General features: G+C 44.7%; 1 protein-coding gene across 4 annotated transcripts in view; it reads left to right on the plus strand.

Moving 5' to 3' along the window:
- Positions 1 to 22,294, plus strand: part of LOC121584895 (AP-1 complex subunit beta-1) — a 42,743-nt gene that overhangs the window by 3,464 nt on the left and 16,985 nt on the right. For 2 of the 4 annotated variants that reach the window (XM_041901119.2, XM_041901118.2), the window contains exons 3-20: positions 2,114 to 2,219; positions 2,450 to 2,585; positions 2,723 to 2,968; positions 4,242 to 4,432; positions 4,606 to 4,827; positions 5,495 to 5,615; positions 5,775 to 5,870; positions 6,564 to 6,679; positions 8,388 to 8,553; positions 11,228 to 11,326; positions 12,583 to 12,842; positions 13,414 to 13,624; positions 13,768 to 13,785; positions 14,907 to 15,059; positions 15,734 to 15,763; positions 15,872 to 16,009; positions 19,925 to 20,070; positions 20,180 to 20,309. In XM_041901119.2, the coding sequence (XP_041757053.1) occupies positions 2,114 to 2,219; positions 2,450 to 2,585; positions 2,723 to 2,968; positions 4,242 to 4,432; positions 4,606 to 4,827; positions 5,495 to 5,615; positions 5,775 to 5,870; positions 6,564 to 6,679; positions 8,388 to 8,553; positions 11,228 to 11,326; positions 12,583 to 12,842; positions 13,414 to 13,624; positions 13,768 to 13,785; positions 14,907 to 15,059; positions 15,734 to 15,763; positions 15,872 to 16,009; positions 19,925 to 20,070; positions 20,180 to 20,309 (2,585 nt within the window). The remainder of the gene's footprint in view (positions 1 to 2,113; positions 2,220 to 2,449; positions 2,586 to 2,722; positions 2,969 to 4,241; positions 4,433 to 4,605; positions 4,828 to 5,494; positions 5,616 to 5,774; positions 5,871 to 6,563; positions 6,680 to 8,387; positions 8,554 to 11,227; positions 11,327 to 12,582; positions 12,843 to 13,413; positions 13,625 to 13,767; positions 13,786 to 14,906; positions 15,060 to 15,733; positions 15,764 to 15,871; positions 16,010 to 19,924; positions 20,071 to 20,179; positions 20,310 to 22,294) is intronic. The other 2 variants (XM_041901120.2, XM_041901121.2) reach the window with 2 other exon arrangements.

Here is a 22,294-nt window from a genome sequence, read left to right on the forward strand (position 1 = left end):
ATTAGGGGCATCAGACTTTAGCACTCTTTAAGTTAGCCCTCCTGCTGTCCCTCCAGCTTTCCCCATCTACCTCCCTCTGCATTCTCTCTCACCTCTCCAAAAACAACCCCCAAGACAGCCAGCCACTCACTACCATTTAAAGTGACATAGCGCTTATAAAGGAGACTTTTCTCCTTGTGTTTGTTTAGCCTGTGTGAGACGTGGTTGGGAATGCTGGGTTAGTATCCCTTGTCCTTGTTTTATTGTCCAGCGCAGCAGGCTGTCATCTCCACTGTCTCTGTGTTTTAAAATCGATGAAATCAAATTATATTTTTCATATGCGCTTATACAACAGGTGTAGGTAGGCTTTACCGTGAAATGCTTACTTACGATCCCTTATCCGACGATGCAGAGTTTAAAAAATTATGACACAAGGAATACAATTCACAAGAATGAGGCTATGTCACAGGAGGTTGATGGCACCTTAATTGGGGAGAACAGGCTTGTGGTAATGACTTGAGCGGAATCAGTGGAATGGTATCAAATGCATCAAACACATGGTTTCCAGGTGTTTGATGCCATTCCATTTGCTCCGTTCTTGCCATTTACTATGAGCTGTTCTCCCCTCAGCAGCCTCCACTGGGCTATGTATACTGAACAAGAATATAAACGCAACATGTAAATTGTTGGTCCCATGTTTCATGAGCTGAAATAAAAGAGGCCAGAAATGTTCCATACGCACAAAAAGCTAAATTCTCTACTTTTGTGCACATATTTGTTTACATCCTTGCTCCTTTGCCAAGATAATCCATCCACTTGACAGGTGAGGCTTTTCAAGAAGCTGATTAAACAGCATGATCATTACACAGGTGGACCTTGTGCTGGGGACAATAAAAGGCCTATCTAAAATGTGCAGTTTTGTCACACAACAGTAGTACGTCCAACCAGCCTCACAACCGCAGACCACGTGTAACCATGACAGCCCAGGACCTCCACATCCAGATTCTTCACCTGTGGGATCATCTGAGACCAGTCACCCGGACAGCTGTTGAAACTGAGGAGTGTTTCTGTAATAAAGCCCTTTTGTGGGGGAGAAACTCATTCTAATTGGCAGATCCTGGCTCCCCAGTGGGTGGGCCTCCCTCATGGTTGCGCCCCTGCCCAGTCATGTGAATTCAATAGATTAGTGCCTGGAAATTTTAGAACACCTACTCATTCAAGGGTTTTTCTTAATTTTTTACTATTTTCTACATTGTAGAATAATAGTGAAGACATCAAAACTATAAAATAACACATGGAATCATGTAGTAACCAAAAGTGTTAAACAAATCAAAATATATTTTATATTTGAGATTCATCAAATAGCCAGATGGGATGGCGTAATGCTGTGGTAGCCATGCTGGTTAAGTGAAAACCTTGAATGAGTAGGTGTACTAAAACTTTTCACCGGTAGTGTAGGTGCAAAGACAAACAGACAGAGGCTGGACTTCAACCTCTTCTCAGTGCAGCCTTACAGATCAGTCCAGCTCCTCTCTGGGCTTGGCTAGGAGTCTTTACTCTCACAAACACCCGTCTGCCAACCCAGTGGTTTTAAGGATTGAAAATCCTGCCAAGAGTGTGTAAAGCTGTCATCAAGGCAAAGGGTGGCTACTTTGTGGAATCTCAAATCTCAAATATATTCTGATTTGTTGAACACTTTTTTGGTTACTACATGATTCCATGTGTTATTTCATAGTTTTGATGTCGTCACTATTATTCGACAATGTAGAAAATAGTAAAAATAAAGAAAAAAAAAACTTGAATGAGTAGGTGTTCTAAAACTTTTGACTGGTAGTGTACATATAGGCCCTACAAATGGAGCAGGGCTGCAGAGGTCTCTTGGAGTTGTACAGTGTTGTTTAACCAAGCTTTATCCAGTGTTTTTGAACACTTCTATGTCAACCGTATCTCAATAACAATAAATGTGTTCATGTGGTGAAATTAATTGTAATCAAAGTAACTGTGCAGCAGTGTGTGCAGTGCACCCTTCAGTGACTGGTTATTTACACCAGTCTTGATCTGAAGCATTATACATGACTACTCCATGTACACATACTTCTGCTATCTGTTATGTTCCATTTTCATGTGTGTGCAGGAGAGATCTTTGAGCTGAAAGCTGAGCTGAACAGCGATAAGAAGGAGAAGAAGAAGGAGGCTGTGAAGAAGGTCATTGCCTCCATGACTGTTGGGAAAGATGTCAGGTGAGTCCTGTTAGACTATGTCAGAAACTCATGGTGAAAAGAGACGCTATAACATGGTCCATTTCCACGCTCAGGTAGCACCGTGTCGTCTCTGAACATGTGAGAATGTGGTTAATATTCATTGCCCATCCTGACTCTGCTCCAGTATAGAGATCCTAAAATTCACTAGTGGCTGATTTCATAGACCCTCACCATTTTATATGTAATTCTATGACTCCCCCCTCCCCCAGTGCCCTGTTTCCAGATGTGGTGAACTGCATGCAGACTGACAACCTGGAGCTGAAGAAGCTGGTCTACCTGTACCTGATGAACTATGCCAAGAGCCAGCCCGACATGGCCATCATGGCTGTCAACACCTTCGTCAAGGTAAAGCACAAAACCAGGGCAGGTCCGACAAACAGTACTGAGCTATTGCTCAAAGTTAATTTCGTAGACTGTGGTAGCGACATCTCAATACTCCTCAGTGTGTGAAAACTAACATAGAGACTCTCCTCCTCCTTCAGGACTGTGAGGACCCTAACCCCCTGATCCGGGCCCTGGCTGTGCGTACTATGGGCTGCATCCGCGTGGACAAGATCACTGAGTACCTGTGTGAGCCTCTGAGGAAATGTCTGAAGGACGAGGACCCCTACGTGAGGAAGACTGCAGCCGTGTGCGTGGCCAAGCTCCATGACATCAACGCCCAGCTGGTGGAGGACCAGGGCTTCCTGGACACCCTCAAGGACCTAATCTCTGACTCCAACCCCATGGTGAGGCTCCCATGGCAGGCTGACCAGCCTGCTAGACTACCTGACCTTGGGTTAGACTACTGGCTCTAGGGCTATAGTCCTACTTTTCACGAATGGGAGGTTACATTTACATTTTAGTCATTTAGCATACGCTCTTATTTAGAGCGACTTGTAGTAGCACTTAAAACACAGTTCAGTTCATTTCAGTTCACAACATTTTGAAGTTGGAGGGGGCCATAAAAATGAAAGTAGTGCATATATTCATTACATTTACATTTGAGTCATTTAGCAGACACTCTTATCCATAGCAACTAGGATTAAGTGCCTTGCTCAAGGGCACATCGACAGATTTTTCACCTAGTCGGCTCGGGGATTAGAACCAGTGACCTTTTGGTTACTGGCACAACGCTCTTAACCACTAAGCTACCTGCCGCCCATTCATGCCACACATTTGAGTGAAATACAGATTAGTTACAAATGTCACACTTAAATGTCACACAGTGGACATGCAAAGAAGGGGTCGGGCGATAGTACACCGCGTTCGGCAAATCCACTGCTGCCCTCCAGCTCACACTGGACCAATCCACTGCTGCCCTCCAGCTCACACTGGACCGGCGTTAGTCTGGTGTCTCTCTCAAGCAAGTCTTTGATGAATTGTGATCTCCCCAATCCACCGCTGCTGCTCCTTGTTGAGCGTTGCCTCCAAGCTCTCGCGGCACTTTCTGAGGCAGGCCTCGGCGACAAGGACATCGCCCTCTTCTGGTCTTTGCCCCACCGGGGCAAGGATAGTGATGAATTGTGAGCTCCATAGGTGGCTCCTGGTAAACAGCGTCCGGTCAATCAGCTGCTGCTTCTTCTTGAGTTGCCCGACGGTTCTCTGGAATCAGCAGCTCAGGACTTTCTGAGGCAGGTCTTTGTGGCAGGAAGGATATCACCCTCTTCTGCTGGTCTTCGCCTCACTGGGGCAAGGACAGAAGCCTGGGGTGGATACAAGGGGGGGGACCTCGCTTGGATCACAGGGGCCTGGGGTAGATCACCAGAGATGGAGGCCGGACATGAGGCAGGAGGGAGTGCTGGAGGGTTTCTGTAACTCTCTCTGTGATGAAACAATGGTCAGATGTGGGGAAAGTGTCATGGCTGCCATTAGTTTTTTACCAGAACAAGGGCACTTGTGGTATCAGATTTGTATCGCTGTTTGGCAATGAATGACTTTTGTCATCTCATTGCAGCCAACTAGGGTATGTGCTCTTGCAGTCTAACTTACCCACTTTCTCACCCTCTCCTTCTCTTTCAGGTGGTAGCGAATGCTGTGGCAGCCCTGTCTGAGATTGCAGAGTCCCACCCCAACAGCAACCTGCTGGACCTGAACCCGCAGTCCATCAACAAGCTGCTGACTGCCCTCAACGAGTGCACCGAGTGGGGTCAGATCTTCATTCTGGACTGCCTGGCCAACTACACCCCTCGCGACGACCGCGAGTCCCAGAGGTCAGAAAGCACTGGATGCCTCCTAGTTTATTACATTGTCTCTGACACACTGATACTTCCTGTCAGTGTCCACATCCATCTGCTGTATAAGAAGCGTACATTTCCCCACTCTCTCCTCCCCTCTATTTGTACTCGTCTCATCTCTGTCCTCCCCTCCCTCTCTCATTCTGTAGTATTTGTGAGCGGGTGACCCCCCGTCTGTCCCATGCCAACTCTGCGGTAGTGCTTTCGGCGGTCAAGGTGCTGATGAAGTTCATGGAGATGCTTCCTAAGGACCTGGACTATTATGGCACCTTGCTGAAGAAGCTGGCCCCACCCCTGGTCACCCTGCTGTCTGCAGAGCCCGAGCTGCAGTATGTGGCCCTGAGGAACATCAACCTCATCGTACAGAAACGGTAGGAGGGCCTGGGAGGGACAGAGCGACTACCAACACAAATGAGTGTCACAGCTTAATACAGCTATTCAGTGTGTGCTGTCCTAATAGCACTCTATTCCCTATATCAGGGCTTTCCAACCTTGTTCCTGGAGAGCTACCCTCCTGTAGGTTTTCACTCCAACCCTATTCCTGGAGAGAGACCCTCCTGTAGGTTTTCACTCCAACCCCAGTTGTAACTAACCTGATTCTGCTTATCAACCAGCTAATTATTAGAATCAGGTACGCTAGATTAGTGTTGGAGTTAAAACCTACAGGACGGTATCTCTCCAGGAACAGGGTTGGAGTTAAAACCTACAGGACGGTAGCTCTCCAGGAACAGGGTTGGAGTTAAAACCTACAGGACGGTAGCTCTCCAGGAACAGGGTTGGAGTTAAAACCTACAGGACGGTAGCTCTCCAGGAACAGGGTTGGAGAGCCCTGCACTATATAGTGCGCTACTTCTGACCTGGGCCCTGGTCAAAAGGACTGCATTATATATGGAATAGGGTGGCGTTTGGGACGGTGACAGTGTTTCCTCTGCACATTAAATAGTTTGGATGTGTTGGCTGTATTCTACTATTTCCACCATTATTGAAATGACATATTACTTTTCTATTGATAGCAATCCTACCTGTTTCTCTATGCAGCCCAGAGATCCTGAAGCATGAGATGAAGGTGTTCTTTGTGAAGTACAACGACCCCATCTACGTCAAGCTGGAGAAACTGGACATCATGATCCGCCTGGCATCTCAAGCCAACATCGCCCAGGTGACCAACACACACACTACTGTTACTAGTGAGAACCTTTAGAAGCCATTATTTTGTATTATAAGTAACATTTTGGTAAATAACATGGACAAGCAGTAATGTGATTCCTAGACAAGATGAAAGCCAGTATCAGTGACCCCATGCTGGTGTTTTTTTTAGGTGCTGGCGGAGCTGAAGGAGTATGCCACTGAGGTGGATGTGGACTTTGTGCGGAAGGCAGTCCGAGCCATCGGCCGCTGTGCCATCAAAGTGGAGGTGAGGGAGAGGAGATGTAACACTGTCATGATATACTGTACACAGTTCATATACAGTGCATTCGGAAAGTATTCAGACCTCTTGACTTTTTCCACATTTTGTTACGTTACAGCCTTATTCTAAAATGGATTGAATAATTTGTTTTACTCATCAATCTACACACAATTCCTCATAATGACAAAGTGAAAACAGGTTTGCAATTTTATAAAAAAATATTATATTGTGGCCTTTCTCTTGCATTTCAAAGGTGATGGAACAAAATAAATAAATAGAAAAGCATGTTTTTTAAAAATATTTTACCAGATCTAATGTGTTATATTGTCCTACATTTAATTTCACATTTCCACAAACTTCAGTGTTTCCTGTCAAATGGTATCAAGAATATGCAAATCCTTGTTTCAGGTCCTGAGCTACAGGCAGTTAGATTTGGGTATGTCATTTTAGGGAAAAATTGAAAAAAAGGTTCCGATCCTTAAGAGGTTAACTGTAGTGTTTTAATGCTAGCCTCATGAATGTGTGTCATGATTTTACTGTGCAGTATATATGTCTGTGAAAGGTTGGGGCTTTTTCATTCTTGTGATAACCAAGCCAGATTACTGTCACCATTTAATATTGAACATCTGAATAATGCAGATTTGGTAGTGTCTCAGGCCTGCTCTGTGTTTGGCTGACAGCATCTCTCCTGTCTGTCAGCAATCAGCGGAGCGCTGTGTCAGCACCCTGCTGGACCTCATCCAGACCAAGGTCAACTATGTGGTGCAGGAGGCCATCGTGGTCATCAAGGACATCTTCCGCAAGTACCCAAACAAGTAGGTCACCTGTTCACTTGTTGATTGTCCCGTCAGGTCCAGGCCTGATTATTGCACTGTGATTGCGTCCCAAATGGCACCCAATTCCCTATATAGTGCCTTACTTTTGACCCGGGCCCATAGGGCTCGCTATCCTTATAACCCAGTTAGTGTTTGATTTTCCTATGAATGGATCTTCAAATCTTTTCACAATTATAAGGCAAAATGAATGACTTTGATGGAAGAGGCACTGCGTTTATCACAATTTAGTTAATCAGTGAAGGAGCATACCCAGGAAGCAATTACAGATGTAAATAGGGTAGTGTTATTTTTCTGTGGGCAAGATGTTTACTGGTAAACCATTCCAACCATCAAAATGGATTGTCTGTCAGATCTCAACAGCCATATCTCATTAGTGTTTAAGGCAACCAGAAGTATAGCGATGGACTAAACCAACCATGGATAATTGTGATGGAGATTGATATTCAATGAGTCATATAGAGGCTGTATTACACCTCAGCAGAGCTTGCCATGCTTGTTAAAATGGCCTATGCTCTCTCCTGATGTCACTTAACACAAGCATAGCGTACTAGCGCAAGCTAATGCATGTAGACTCGCTCATATCTGCACCCACACACCCTGGAGGCCTGTCTGTTCCGGCTCACTGCCCCCCAGGCAACATCTTGGTCTGAAAGAGGCAGGGAGAAAGCTCATTACCCTGGCAGAGGGTTTTCTGCTTGGCTTTCATTGTGAAAGGTAAGAAAATGAGCTTTTGGGCTGAGTGAAGACTCCTCTAAACTCTCTCACACATTAGATATGCAGGGTGTCAGTCCGCAGTGCGTACCGCTGAAACCCTGCCCCTGACAACGCCAAGGCAGCCCCAGTCAGAGCAGAGGACAGGCAGCCAGAGCCTGACCCCTGCTCTATCAAGGCCCAGTAAGCTGGATCCATATGCCACACAGACAGACAGAAACCGCCTACCCACTTGAAGCCCAGTCAGTGTTGCCCTGCACCTGCTTAGCTTACTGGACTGCTGTTTACTGAACATGACCTCACAGCCACGAGTCACTCATTGAACCTGCATTACTCTGTAATTAAGTTTGTTAGCTGTTGCTGTATATTCCTATATTTATGCCAAGAAATTGATGTTTACATGCTGTTTGGTTACTCTTAGCTTGGTCCTTTTAGGTGTTGGATAGTGAATCATTGAAATGGATTCTAAAGACATTGCGTTCCCTCTTTTTTTAGTTTTTTTCAGCAAAAAATAATGCAGAAAATAACAGTTAATCCAGCATGACGTTTAGTAATTGTGCTCTCAAGAGAGCCCACAAAATATTTTATGTGTGGTCATGTAAATACAGGGGCACAAAAATAAATAACAAATCCTATAATTTGGTGAAGTGAAGATTCCGAGGCTGTCAAATGTTTATTTCTCTGCAACAGCATGAACAGAATCTATTGCCATGCCCTCGGCTCATATTACTGCTCCAGCACATCCTGTTCAGATGCTGTGTTGGCATTTATGCAAATACCATTCTCAAGGGGAATGCTGCAGAGTCAATAACATTTTATATACAACTGACAACAGTTGATAAAATGTTGATTTTTAAATATGGTAATACCAAAAAAAGACTGCAAACCAATTTCTCATTTGAAAAAGTTTTTCCGTCTGTGTGTAGACAATGACTTGGTATTGAGTCATTAGTTCTTAACCATGGTCTGTTCCCAGGTATGAGAGTGTGATCGCCACGCTGTGTGAGAACCTGGACTCCCTGGATGAGCCTGAGGCGCGTGCAGCCATGATCTGGATCGTAGGAGAGTACGCTGAGAGGATCGACAACGCTGACGAACTGCTGGAGAGCTTCCTGGAGGGCTTCCACGACGAAAGCACCCAGGTCTGACTCACTCACACATGGGCTGTGTCCCAAATAGCACTACATTCCCTATACAGTGCATTCGGAAAGTATTCAGACACCTTGACTTTTTCCACAGTTTGTTACGTTACAGCCTTATTCTAAAATTGATGCAATTATTTTTTTCCCTCGTCAATCTACACACATACTCCATAATGACAAAGCAACAACAGGTTTTTAGAAATGTTTGCAAATTTATAAAAAATAAAAAACCAATACCTTATTTACATAAGTATTCAGACCCTTTGCTATGAGACTCAATTGAGCTCGGGTGCATCCTGTTTCCATTGATCATCCTTGAGATGTTTCTACAACTTGATTTGGAGTCCACCTGTGTTAAATTAAATTGATTGGACATGATTTGGAAAGGCACACAACTGTCTATATAAGGTCCCACAGTTGACAGTGCATATCAGAGCAAAAACCAAGCCATGAGGTCGAAGGAATTGTCCGTAGAGCTCCGAGACAGGATTGTGTCGAGGTACAGATCTGGGGAAGGGTACCACCCGGCCAAACTGAGCGTTCAGGGGAGAAGGGCCTTAGTCAGGGAGGTGACCAAGAACCCAATGGTCACTCTGACAGAGCTCCAGAGTTCCTCTGTGGAGATGGGAGAACCTTCCAGAAGGACAACTATCTCTGCAGCACTCCACCAATCAGGCCTTTTATGGTAGTGGCCAGATGGAAGCCACTCTTCCGTAAAAGGCAAATGACAGTCCGCTTGGAGTTTGCCAAAAGGCACCTAAAGACTCTCAGACCATGAGAAGCAGATTCTCTGGTCTGATGAAACCAAGATTGAACTATTTGGCCTGAATGCCTAGCGTCACGTCTGGAGGAAACCTGGCACCATCCCTACGATGAAGCATGGTGGTGGCAGCTACATGCTGTGGGGATGTTTTTCAGCGGCAGGGACTGAGACTAGTCAGGATTGAGGGAAAGATGAACGGAGCAAAGTACAGAGAAATCCTTGATGAAATCCTGCTCCAGAGCGCTCAGGACCTCAGACCGGGGTGAAGGTTCACCTTCCAACAGGACAATGACCCTAAGCACACAGCCAAGACAATGCAGGAGTTGCTTCAGGACAAGTCTCTGAGTGGCCCAGCCAGAGCCTGGACTTGAACCCCATCAAACATCTCTGGAGAGACCTGAAAATAGCTGTGCAGCGACACTCCCTTTCCAACCTGACAGAGCTTGAGAGGATCTGCAGAGAAGAATGGGAGAAACTCCCCAAATACAGGTGTGCCAAGCTTGTAGCGTCATACCCAAAAAGACTCAAGGCTATAATCGCTGCGAAAGGTGCTTCAAGAAAGTACTGAGTAAAGGGTCTGAATATGTTTTTTAAAAATAGATTTGCAAAACATTTATGTGGTATTGTGTGTAGATTGATGAAAATAATTAATTTAATTTAGAATAAGGCTGTAACGTAGCAAAATGTGGAGAAGGGGTCTGAATACTTTCCGAATGCACGGTCTAGTGCACTATTAGCCCTGGTCCAAAGTAGTGCACTACATAGGGAATAGGGTGCCATTTGGGACGCATACAATATGCCATTTACTGGTCACTCTCTAAACAGGCTTCAATGGAACCATTCTGTGCATACTGGGAGTTATTGGAGGGGACTGCATTTAGTATCCAATAGCAAGAGAGAGTAGGCCTATACTTGACTGGCTGTCTTTGAAAAAGAGGGGCCGCTGTACTCTCATAGGATAACTGTTGTTTTAGCTCTCGAGAGGCAGCAACAGCAGGTCTGTGAAGATGCTGACTGGTTGGTTATGGCACGCTTAAAGGCACTCCTTGTGAAAAACTGAAGACTTGTGGAGAGACATTTAAGTGCCTAGTCTTAGTTTCCTAAAAATGTAATATTCTAACCAGAGTCTCTCGATAATAATGGAAAAAACATGACACTTTCTCATTGGAGCAGTTGGTATTCATTTCCATATCCTCCTCCTCAGTGGATCCATGTATACAGAGTAGTCTTCAGTCCAGAGTAGTCTGGTTGGGTATTAGCTCAACCTGTTTGGAAACCACAGGCTAAGCCATAACCTCCCGAGTGGCGCAGTGGTCTAAGGTAGCTGTGCCACTAGAGATCCTGGTTCGAATCCAGGCTCTGTCGTAGCCGGCCGTGACCGGGAGACCCATGGGGCGGCGCACAATTGGCCCAGCGTCGTCTAGGGTAGGGGAGGGAATGGCCGGCAGGGATGTAGCTCAGTTGGTAGAGCATGGCTTTTGCAACGCCAGGGTTGTGGGTTCGATTCCCACGGGGGTATGAAAAATAGTATGAAAAATTAAAAAATAATGTATGCACTCACTAACTGTAAGTCGCTCTGGATAAGAGCGTCTGCTAAATGACTAAAATGTAATTGATTAATTCCGCTCCATTTTAGGAGTAAAGATATAGACATAGTATTGATGCGTTAGCGAGAGATATTTGTTCAGGCTGTTGAGTTGTAATTTTTTCAGTATAAAATGCTACATGCCAAACATACCAAATGTGTGCACAGTAGAGTTCATTTTTAGTAAGAAGCGTTTTGTAAGTTGTATAAATGTTGTTTAGTACATAGTGCTTTTCTGTACTGTATGTATGTAGCTATAAGCTGAGTTGGTGTGAGTAGTATGTATGAGTGAGTTATAGCTGGTTTCGTCTGCTCTTGGTTCCCAGGTGCAACTGCAGCTGCTGACAGCCATAGTGAAGCTGTTCCTGAAGAAACCCACCGAGACCCAGGAGCTGGTGCAGCAGGTGCTGAGCCTGGCCACACAGGTGAGTGCCCCAGGACACACACACACACACACACACACAGTCAACAGCAGGGATCCTATCAGCCACAGTCTCACACTAATGCTCCTTATGCCAGGGCCTTCAGGCCATGTCAGTTGTCACTCCAACTGCCCAATAGAAGAACAGAAACCAGATTGTCTTGACTTTGAATTCCCCGAAGTAAGTTGGAGAGATGGGAGATGTATAGTCCAGTCTTTCAACAACTAGGCTACCCCTGTCTCCAGAAAGTCTGGAACACCTTCAAGTGTTATCCTAAATATGCTAAGCAACACAACAGGAAAAAGGGAAGGTTGTGTTCTGCTCAAAGGCAGATGGGAACAACCCAGTTTAAATGTGGGCTGTGATCTTGGTGGGGTAGTCTAAATGCTTGTAGGTATTTATTGGTCTAATTACTATGGGATGTCCTTGACTAACCTGACAACAAGGGCACATTTTATTTACTGTGCTTCCTGTGGCTGTCACTTTGCCAGCACTGACGTAATTCACTCCTTAAATAACCAGCCTGCTGGGAAGCTATTGAAACAGCTACTTTTATTTGGGTTTCTCCCCCTCCCACAAATGGAATTGACGCATTCACCTGGCATCTGCTTAAGGATGGTGCCTAGCCATTCCAGCACTGCTGAAGCCACATGATTGATGAAGTGGGATACTCATATTGAAATGTGTCAAGTTGACAGCCAGTGTGATAGCGTCAGCATAGACGGTACCCTGCCATTTCTGAGACTGAGTGTCCATGAGTTTGAGTGATGCATTAGATGAAGAACAGCTCTATTTGTGTATTGGACCCGTTTTTATATATTGGGTGTTATTAGTGTGTCTGTTTTGCAGTGTTTTATGTGGAGTTAATCACCCTCCACAGACTCTCCTCAGACTGTGGGAGTTGTCATTAACTTTGGAGCTTAGTGCCAGGGGAGTTTCAACACTGCCAGGAAGCTGCCAGGACCAAACATATTAAATATATTCCCAATGTTCTTGTTTTTATGTCCTTGTTCCTCGTGTCTTACTTCTAAGCCTTGCTGACACTGTTCAAATCTTCACTAGGATTGTCCTATTATTGACTGAGTAGATTATTCTAGCTATACCACTCAGGGAACTGAACCTAACCTAACTCTTATTTGCTTAGTATCTGACATGACATAAGTGAGAAGAACAGACTGAGAGGCAGAGAGTGGAGGCTGTGACGCAGTTAGTATTTATTATGCACAACATCAGTCATCCTCTCAATCTCTTGTGTGCAGGACTCTGACAACCCGGACCTGCGAGACCGTGGCTACATCTACTGGCGTCTGCTCTCCACTGACCCTGTGGCTGCCAAGGAGGTGGTGCTGGCCGAGAAGCCTCTGATCTCGGAGGAGACGGACCTGATTGAACCCACCCTGCTGGAGGAGCTCATCTGCCACATCGGCACGCTGGCGTCCGTCTACCACAAGCCTCCCAGCGCCTTCGTGGAGGGCAGCCGCGGCGTGATGCACAAGAGGCTCCCCGCCCGCACTGGATCGTGAGTCACTCATACACACTCACTCATAGGGCCCTCTTCAGTTTCCCTGACTAAACACCTTATTTGTGCCGGAGTAATTCCCCTAAATAGTGGTATTTACGCCTAAATAATTCCTATTTATTATCTAGAGTAAACCCAGTTTTTACTTTGTGTAAAGCATACCTTACTGTATACTGGCTTAAGCCACGTTCGATGAGTCAGAGACAGATCTCACGAGGCTGTGTTCCCAGCAGACATGAAGTGCAACACATTGCACAGAGCTGATTAAATTACATCTTAATGCCATTTAATTGTTGTTATTTTCATTGCATTTAAGAGGTGCCAGTGGTGTTCCCTCAAATAACTTTAGGACCAATTTTAAGCAGGGTTGGCTTGTTGGTTTATTGAATCAAGAGTTCCAGATAATTTAGCTAGGCTGGGACTAGGCTTATATTTAAAATTTTAGCACAAAACATTGCATTTAGGAATTCAAACCAGGTTAAACAAGTGAAGTTCTTAAATGCCCCTTTTATTGTGGTGAATCTTAGCAGTTGTTTCTAACTCCCTCTGTCCTTGTCTCTCCATCTCCCAGAGGAGAGGGTACGGAGAGCCCAGATGTGGTCAATGCTGCTGTGGGCTCTGCCCCTGAGGCTGCTCCCTCAATCATCCCCTCCCAGGGGGACCTCTTGGGGGACCTGCTCAACCTTGACCTGGCACCCTCCACCAACACTGTCCCCCCACCCACCACCTCCGGCATGCAGATGGGGGGCATGGATTTCCTGGGTGGAGGTCTGGACAGCCTGGTAGGTACCTCACTGTAGGCTGCTGTGCCGCTACCCCTGGTCAACCAGTGAACATTGTCTGGGTCAAATGGTCTCTGCAAACAGTCATTTTCTTCTTTCTTTTTGACTTGAGTGTTTTCCTCTCTTTTATGCAACACCTGCAGATGGACGAGTCTGAACCGGTAACTAAAGTACATGGAGGGAGAGGGCATAGCTATAGAGTATCACATCACCATTAGTTAGATGTAATAGCTAGGCTTAGGCAGTATCCAGATTTTCATATTGTCATACCATCCTTCTCTCATACTGGGATTTACGGTAGTACCGGCAGAGCACACAAGGGAGCGCTAAAAACGCAAGAAAAGCCCATTGGGTGTCTGTTACAGAATGCTAACAAAATTTGCACAAACTAATAGTGAAATCACAGATGCTGTTACCTAAATGCTACCGAGCAAAAACGAACAAACTGATTGCAAAGACACGCAAATCCAGAACATAAAGTTATACACGCATAGCTATTAGCTACAGAATTTCATTTTGGTGAGTGTGGACATTTACAAGTGAACGAGAGAAATTGTACAAATTAACAAAGTTGTGAATCATGCTTTTCTGAAGGAAGAGCAGCATGTATACGCTGAGCAGATGGGAGAAGAACGGCAGAGAGAAAAAACGCTGGTAGGAAGCACAGGGAAAATATGGCAGCTGTACAGAACTCATCCAGAGCTCTTTGACTTCAGGCAGAAAGCCATTATAAGATAACTGATGGCAAACATTTAGTAGTGAATTGCATACAAGTGTAACTTCATCACCTCATGTGCGCCGCACAACAGAGACTGGCCGACAGATATAGAACGCTATGGACTCACCAGCTCCCTTTCTCCCGTTATGCCATTTACAAATAAACATGTGACTGGCTCAAATGTTCTGGGGAACTACGGTAAGCTTCATCATTTAAAATAAGGTGAAATGAAAAACGCAATCTGCTTTATCTCCTAAGGTATTGCACAAGTTGACTGCAGGTAACAACATAAAACGTAGCTACAAATATTAAAATTGATTGGAAAAAACTTGACACTAATGAAAAAATATCCTGTGACTTTTCCAAATACCCCGGGATACAGTATAACACCCAAGCCTAGTAGTAACGCACTATCATTGCTGTATCTGCAAGTGTATATACTATCAAACTGTGTGCTGTGTTCACCTCTTCAATATTCTTTCTCTGTGCTTGATGTATCCTGATTGTTACATGTCAATGAATACATCTAACATGACAACCCTACTGTATTCATCCTCCCACCAGCCACATGTTCCCACACGGACGGACACTCCACAGTCTCCGTCACCTCAGCCCCCGTCGCCAGTGTACACCCACACTGACTACACCTACACTGACTACAGTCACACTGACAGCCCCCCTGACCACAGCTCTACTGAATACAGCCCCCCTGCTGAGGTTGGTTGAGGGGCATCAGTAGAGGCTCTTAAACAGACTAGACTAGAGTCCCCCTATGGTACCCTGTGCTCTACTGTGACCTCATCATCTCTAGCTGCAGTGTCACTGTCTGTTGTACTAGATCAGAGATGTTTCACATCGTCTCGACATGTTTCTTTAGTTCCTTCTAGGTTTATTTCAGGCCTCAGACCTTTGTAGGTCCTTTTGTTGTTCCAAAAGCCCTTACTTACTGTGTAGCTAGCTAGCTGTATTCTGTATTCATTTGCACTGATCTCTTCATGAAATGTTTTTTAGTATGATGTATTCCAATACCGAATTCTCTGTGTAACCACCTAACTGACCACTGTGCTGGCAAACAGTTGGCATTTACAGTTTTGGAGGTATCTGAATGAACCTGAAAACATGACGCTCATCCTGCGCTCTTCGACCTCCATCACCCTCCAGTAGCTCTCATCATAGATATAGAAGACTGTTATATTGTCTATGATCTCACCTTCCCCAGTCTAAACCATGCTTTTCATATGTCATGGAACATGGTTATCTTAGCAACCCCTCATCACACACACACCCACCTCCCTTCCTCAGTCTTCCTCTAGCATCTCACTTAACCTGCTGGAAATAAGGTGTAACATTCTAATAATGTATAAACTGAACTCCTCTCTTTCTTCCCTCAGCTTGGAGGAGATATTGTTGGGAGTCCTGCGGTAAGCTTTACCGGTTGCCTGGTTGTTTAAACATTCGTTTTGAGAAATAATATTTCAGTGCAGTTTTTGGATGTTCAGTTCTTGTTTAACATGGTCTCTCATCCAAAGATGGGGGCTGGTTTTGGCGTGGCTCCCGCTGTGATGCCAGCCTCTCTAAACGCCCCTGTGGGAGGCGGCCTAGGAGATCTGTTTGACCTCGGAGGTGGGGTTGGCATGCCGATGGGAGCATACATTCCTCCCAAGACAGTGAGTCTCCATGGACTATGGTAGTACACTTAATATAATATTGATACTATTTTGTTATGTTACAGCCTTATTCTAAAATGGATTAAATTATTATTTTTTCCTCATCAATCTACACACAATACCCCATAATGACAAAGCGAAGTAGAAATACCTTATTTACATACAGTGAGGGGAAAAAGTATTTGATCCCCTGCTGATTTTGTACGTTTGCCCACTGACAGACATGATCAGTCTATAATTTTAATGGTAGGTTTATTTGAACAGTGAGAGACAGAATAACAACAACAAAATCCAGAAAAACGCATGTCAAAAATGTTATAAATTGATTTGCATTTTAATGAGGGAAATAAGTATTTGACCCCTCTGCAAAACATGACTTAGTACTTGGTGGCAAAACCCTTGTTGGCAATCAGAGGTCAGACGTTTCTTGTAGTTGGCCACCAGGTTTGCACACATCTCAGGAGGGATTTTGTCCCACTCCTCTTTGCAGATCTTCTCCAAGTCATTAAGGTTTCGAGGCTGACGTTTGGCAACTCAAACCTTCAGCTCCCTCCACAGATTTTCTATGGGATTAAGGTCTGGAGACTGGCTAGGCCACTCCAGGACCTTAATGTGCTTCTTCTTGAGCCACTCCTTTGTTGCCTTGGCCGTGTGTTTTGGGTCATTGTCATGCTGGAATACCCATCCACGACCCATTTTCAATGCCCTGGCTGAGGGAAGGAGGTTCTCACCCAAGATTTGACGGTACATGGCCCCGTCCATCGTCCCTTTGATGCGGTGAAGTTGTCCTGTCCCCTTAGCAGAAAAACGCCCCCAAAGCATAATGTTTCCACCTCCATGTTTGACGGTGTGTATGGTGTTCTTGGGGTCATAGGCAGCATTCCTCCTCCTCCAAACATGTTGAGTTGATGCCAAAGAGCTCAATTTTGGTCTCATCTGACCACAACACTTTCACCCAGTTCTCCTCTGAATCATTCAATGTTCATTGGCAAACTTCAGACGGGCCTGTATATGTGCTTTCTTGAGCAGGCGGACCTTGCGGGCGCTGCAGGATTTCAGTCCTTCACGGCGTAGTGTGTTACCAATTGTTTTCTTGGTAACTATTGTCCCAGCTGCCTTGAGATCATTGACAAGATCCTCCCGCGTAGTTCTGGGCTGATTCCTCACTGTTCTCATGATCATTGCAACTCCACGAGGTGAGATCTTGCATGGAGCCCCAGGCCGAGCGAGATTGACAGTTATTTTGTGTTTCTTCCATTTGCGAATAATCGCACCAACTGTTGTCACCTTCTCACCAAGCTGCTTGGCGATGGTCTTGTAGCCCATTCCAGCCTTGTGTAGGTCTACAATCTTGTCCCTGACATCCTTGGAGAGCTCTTTGGTCTTGGCCATGGTGGAGAGTTTGGAATCTGATTGATTGATTGCTTCTGTGGACAGGTGTCTTTTATACAGGTAACAAGCTGAGATTAGGAGCACTCCCTTTAAGAGTGTGCTCCTAATCTCAGCTCGTTACCTGTATAAAAGACACCTGGGAGCCAGAAATCTTTCTGATTGAGAGGGGGTCAAATACTTAGTTCCCTCACTGTAAGTATTCAGACCCTTTGCTGTGAGACTCAATTGATCTCCGGTGCATCCTGTTTCCATTGATCATCCTTGAGATGTTTCTACAACTTGATTGGAGTCCACCTGTGGGGAATTCAGTTGTTTGGACATGATTTGGAAAGGCACAGACCTGTCTATATAAGGTCCCACAGTTGACAGTGCATGTCAGAGCAAAAACCAAGCCATGAGGTCGAAGGAATTGTCCGTAGAGCTCCGAGACAGGATTGTGTCGAGGCACAGATCTGGGGAAGGGTACCAAAACATTTATGTAGCATTGAAGGTCCCCAAGAACACAGTGGCCTCCATCATTCTTAAATGGAAGATGTTTGGACCCACCAAGACTCTTCCTAGAGCTGGCTGCCCGGCCAAACTGAGCAATCGGGATAGAAGGGCCTTGGTCAGGGAAGTGGCCAGACGGAAGCCACTCCTCAGTAAAAGGTACATGACAGCCCGCTTGGAGTTTGCCAAAAGGCACCTAAAGTACTCTCAGACCATGATAAACAAAATTCTCTGGTCTGATGAAACTAAGATTGAACTCTTTGGCCTGAATGCCAAGTGTCACATCTGGAGGAAACCTGGCACCATCCCCCAACTTCTAACAGGACAACGACCCTAAGCACACAGCCAAGACATCGCAGGAGTGGCTTTGGGACAAGTCTCTGAATGTCCTTGTGTGGCCCAGCGAGAGCCCGGACTTGAACCCTATTGAGCATCTCTGGAGGGACCTGAAAATAGCTGTGCAGCGATGCTCCCCATCCAACCTGACAGAGCTTGAGAGGATCTGCAGAGAAGAATGAGAGAAACTCCCCAAATACAGGTGTGCCAAGCTTGTAGCGTCATACCCAAGAAGACTTGAGGCTGTAATCGCTGCCAAAGGTGCTTCAACAAAGTACTGAGTATAGGGGTCTGATGCAGCACTCATCACTCTCCTTCTTGGTCAAATAGCCCTTACACAGACTGGAGGTGTGTTGGGTAATTTGTCCTGTTGAAAAACAAATTATAGTCCCACTAAGCACAAACCAGATGGGATGGCGTATCGCTGCAGAATGCACACATGCGGAGAACATCCATTTACCTTCTCTGTGTCTCACAAAGACACGGCGGATGGAACCAAAAATCTCAAATTTGGACTCATCAGACCAAGGACAGATTTCCACTGGTCTAATGTCCATTGCTCGTGTTTCTTGGCCCAAGCAAGTCTCTTCTTATTATTGGTGTCCTTTAGTAGTGGTTTCTTTGCAGCAATTCGACCATGAAGGCCTGATTCACGCAGTCTCCTCTGAACAGTTGATGTTGAGATGTCTGTTCTTGAACTCTGAAGCATTTATTTGGGCTGCAATTTCTGAGGCTGGTAACTCTAATGAAATTATCCTCTGCAGCAGAGGTAACTCTGGGTCTTCCTTTCCTGTGGTGGTCCTCATGAGAGCCAGTTTCATCATCAGCGCTTGATGGTTTTTGCGACTGCACTTGAAGAAACTTTCAAAGTTCTTGGAATGTTCCTTATTGACTGATCTTCATGTCTTAAAGTAATGATGGACTGTCGTTTCTCTTTGCTTATTTGAGCTGTTCTTGCCATAATATGGACTTGGTCTTTTGTCAAATAGGACTATCTTCTGTATACCAACCCTACCTTGTCACAACACAACTGATTGGCTCAAACGCATTAAGAAGGAAAGAAATTCCACAAATTAACTTTTAAGAAGGCACACCTGTTAATTGAAATGCATTCCAGGTGACTACGTCATGAAGCTGGTTGAGAGAATGCCAAGTGTGCAAAGCTGTCATCAAGGCAAAGGGTGGCTACTTTGAAGAATCTCAAATATAATATATATTTGGATTTGTTAAACACTTTTTGGTTACAAAATGATTCCATGTGTTATTTCATAGAAAATAGTAAAAATATAGAAAAACCCTTGAATGAGTAGGTGTGTCCAAACTTTTGACTGGTACTGTATATAATTGTGATATTTCAGTATAAAAAAGTTTAAAATTCTTAACCTGTTTTTGCTTGTCGTTATGGGGTATTGTGTGTAGATTGAGGGGGGGGGGGAAACAATTTAATCAATTTTAGAATAAGGCTGTAATGTAACAAAATGTGGAAAAAATCAACGAGTCTGAATACTTTCCGAATGGACTGTATGTTCCTAGATGATCATGCTGAAGACACTCCTCCTCGCTCCTGATTTTATGTAGGTCTACTGTTAATGTGAGATTTAATTGGGTGCCTTGAAAGGTGTCTGACAAATAAAATATATTATTATTATTTATTACAAGCTGTAGAGACATTCCCCTTATGGTATCCTCTATCCTTAGGTGTGGCTCCCAGCCATGAAGGCTAAAGGTCTGGAGATCTCTGGGACCTTCGCCCGGCGTGCTGGAGTCATCCAGATGGAGCTGGTCCTCACCAACAAGGCCATGAGCGTCATGACTGACTTCGCCATCCAATTCAACAGGAACAGGTGAGAGGAACATCAGTCACAGTCTATATGACTGTCATAAGGAAACCATCTCTGGTGTGAATGTGATTTTTTTTTTTTCTAGTTCTGACTGGGACTCTTCTCTCTCTAGTTTTGGACTGGCCCCTGCCGGCCCTCTCCAGGTCCTCACCCCTCTCGGCCCAAACCAGACCATTGAAGTCAGCCTCCCCCTCAGCACTGTCGGGCCAGTCATGAAGATGGACCCTCTCAACAACCTGCAGGTAACTTTCCCACAACGTTAGTTGTACAGGATGTTTCAGGAGACTAGGTTGCTGCCGACTAGGGTTGAATAGCGGGAACCGGGTTACCGAGATATCCCACCCAAACCCACTCCCTTTTCCTGGGATAAATAACTGCAAGAAACCTGTAAATTATAATAAATTATTTAGATGAACAGCATGATGTGAAATGGCACTGTTAAATTATATGTGATGTCTAAATCTGGCTTCTCAACGGCCTACTCTCTGCTATCTGCATGATCAATCATCGACGCTCATGGTGAGTGCAGTTCATCATGGTAACTTTTGTTCTTCTGAAAGGTAGGACTACATTTGCTGCAGCATAGCCTATGCTACAATAATATAATGACTGAATGTGTGTGTAATTTACACGTCTTCATCTGGCTTTCAGGGGTCACCTTTATTCTTTCATTGTTAAGAGTTTTAAAACGAGCCTATCACTCGAATATCGTTGTTTAAATCAGCGCGCACGCAAGCACTCTCTCGCAGTCTTTCTGTCTCCATCAATTCCATTCAAATTAGATTGGCCTAATCCTGGTCAAGATTGAGATGCACTGAGTGTACAAAACATCCTGCTCTTTCCATGACTAAAGCCCTATTCACACGGGACTAGTATTACTATAGAACGTAGGTGATGTAATTACTACCCCAGCATGTCCGTTTTTCCAGTGGACGATTCGGATGGGGTTAGCTTTACCAAACTGCCCTAGTAATTATTTGTTTTCCTCATTCAAAATGGACGATTATGACGGAAGCCTGGAGGCTCTTCTAGGCGTGAAGATGTTTTAAATGTCTAGGGATAGTCTAATATTGTCCTAATGGCCTTCAGTTCTGAGAAAGTCAAAATAATAATGCATATCAATAACAACCATGAACTGTAACCTGCACACATTGAATTAACTGACGTATTTGGCGAAAGAGAAATGGGCACTTGGAAAGTTGATATGTGACAAAACAGATCCATTTGTAGGCTATGTGCATAGCACTTTTGTTTTAAGCATAAATTTGTTCCCATGTTCTTACCCAAACTGGGTGCAGCACCTGTTTTAAACTCTGTAATATCCTTCAAAACACAGGGATGACGATTCGCACAGGATATATATGGGATAATAACCTTCCTGCCAAGTAAGAATTACTGACATGGAAGATTCGGACGGGACTAAAATTACGGATGTGGTGATTTGTGCTCATGCACATAATTACATTACCTGAGCTCCCCCAGTAAAACCTATCCCGTCCGGGCTATAGACTGGCCAGGTGAATCCAGGTGAAAGCTATGATCTCTTATTGATGTCACTTGTTAAATCCACTTCAATCAGTGTAGATGAAGGGGAGGAGACAGGTTAAAGAAGGATTTTTAAGCCTTGAGATGGAATGTGTATGTGTGCCATTCAGAGGTTGAATGGGCAAGACAAAATATTTAAGTGCCTTTGAACAGGGTATGGTAGTAGGTGCCAGGTGCACCGGTCTGAGTGTGTAAAAAACTGCAACGCTGCTGGGTTTTTCATACTCAACAGTTTCCCTTGTGTATCAAGAATGGTCTACCACCCAAAGGACATCCAGCCAACTTGACATAACTGTGGGAAGCATTTGAGTCAACATGGTCCATCATCCCTGTGGAACGCTTGTAGAGTCCATGCCCTGACGAATTGAGGCTGTTCTGAGGGCAAAAGGGGGTACAACTTAATATTAGGAAGGTGTTACTAATGTTTTGTACACTCCCTGTATATATAGATGTCCTGGCCTACCTCTTTCAGGTAATACATTCAATGCATTATTAGCCTTAAATTTAGCTAGTGAATGATGGGTTATGCATAAGCTTCTAAATTATAGCCTCTGACTCTTGCGCAATACGCACCTCCGCTCTGTTGCCCTGTCTACTTAAAAAAACGCTACTTAGCTCTTGGAGTCCCAGGAAAAGCTATACTAGAATAGCTTGCTGGACATTTTTATTTTTAGCATTTCTT

Source organism: Coregonus clupeaformis, chromosome 16 (assembly GCF_020615455.1).
Source record: "Coregonus clupeaformis isolate EN_2021a chromosome 16, ASM2061545v1, whole genome shotgun sequence".
Classification (NCBI taxonomy): Eukaryota; Metazoa; Chordata; class Actinopteri; order Salmoniformes; family Salmonidae; genus Coregonus; species Coregonus clupeaformis.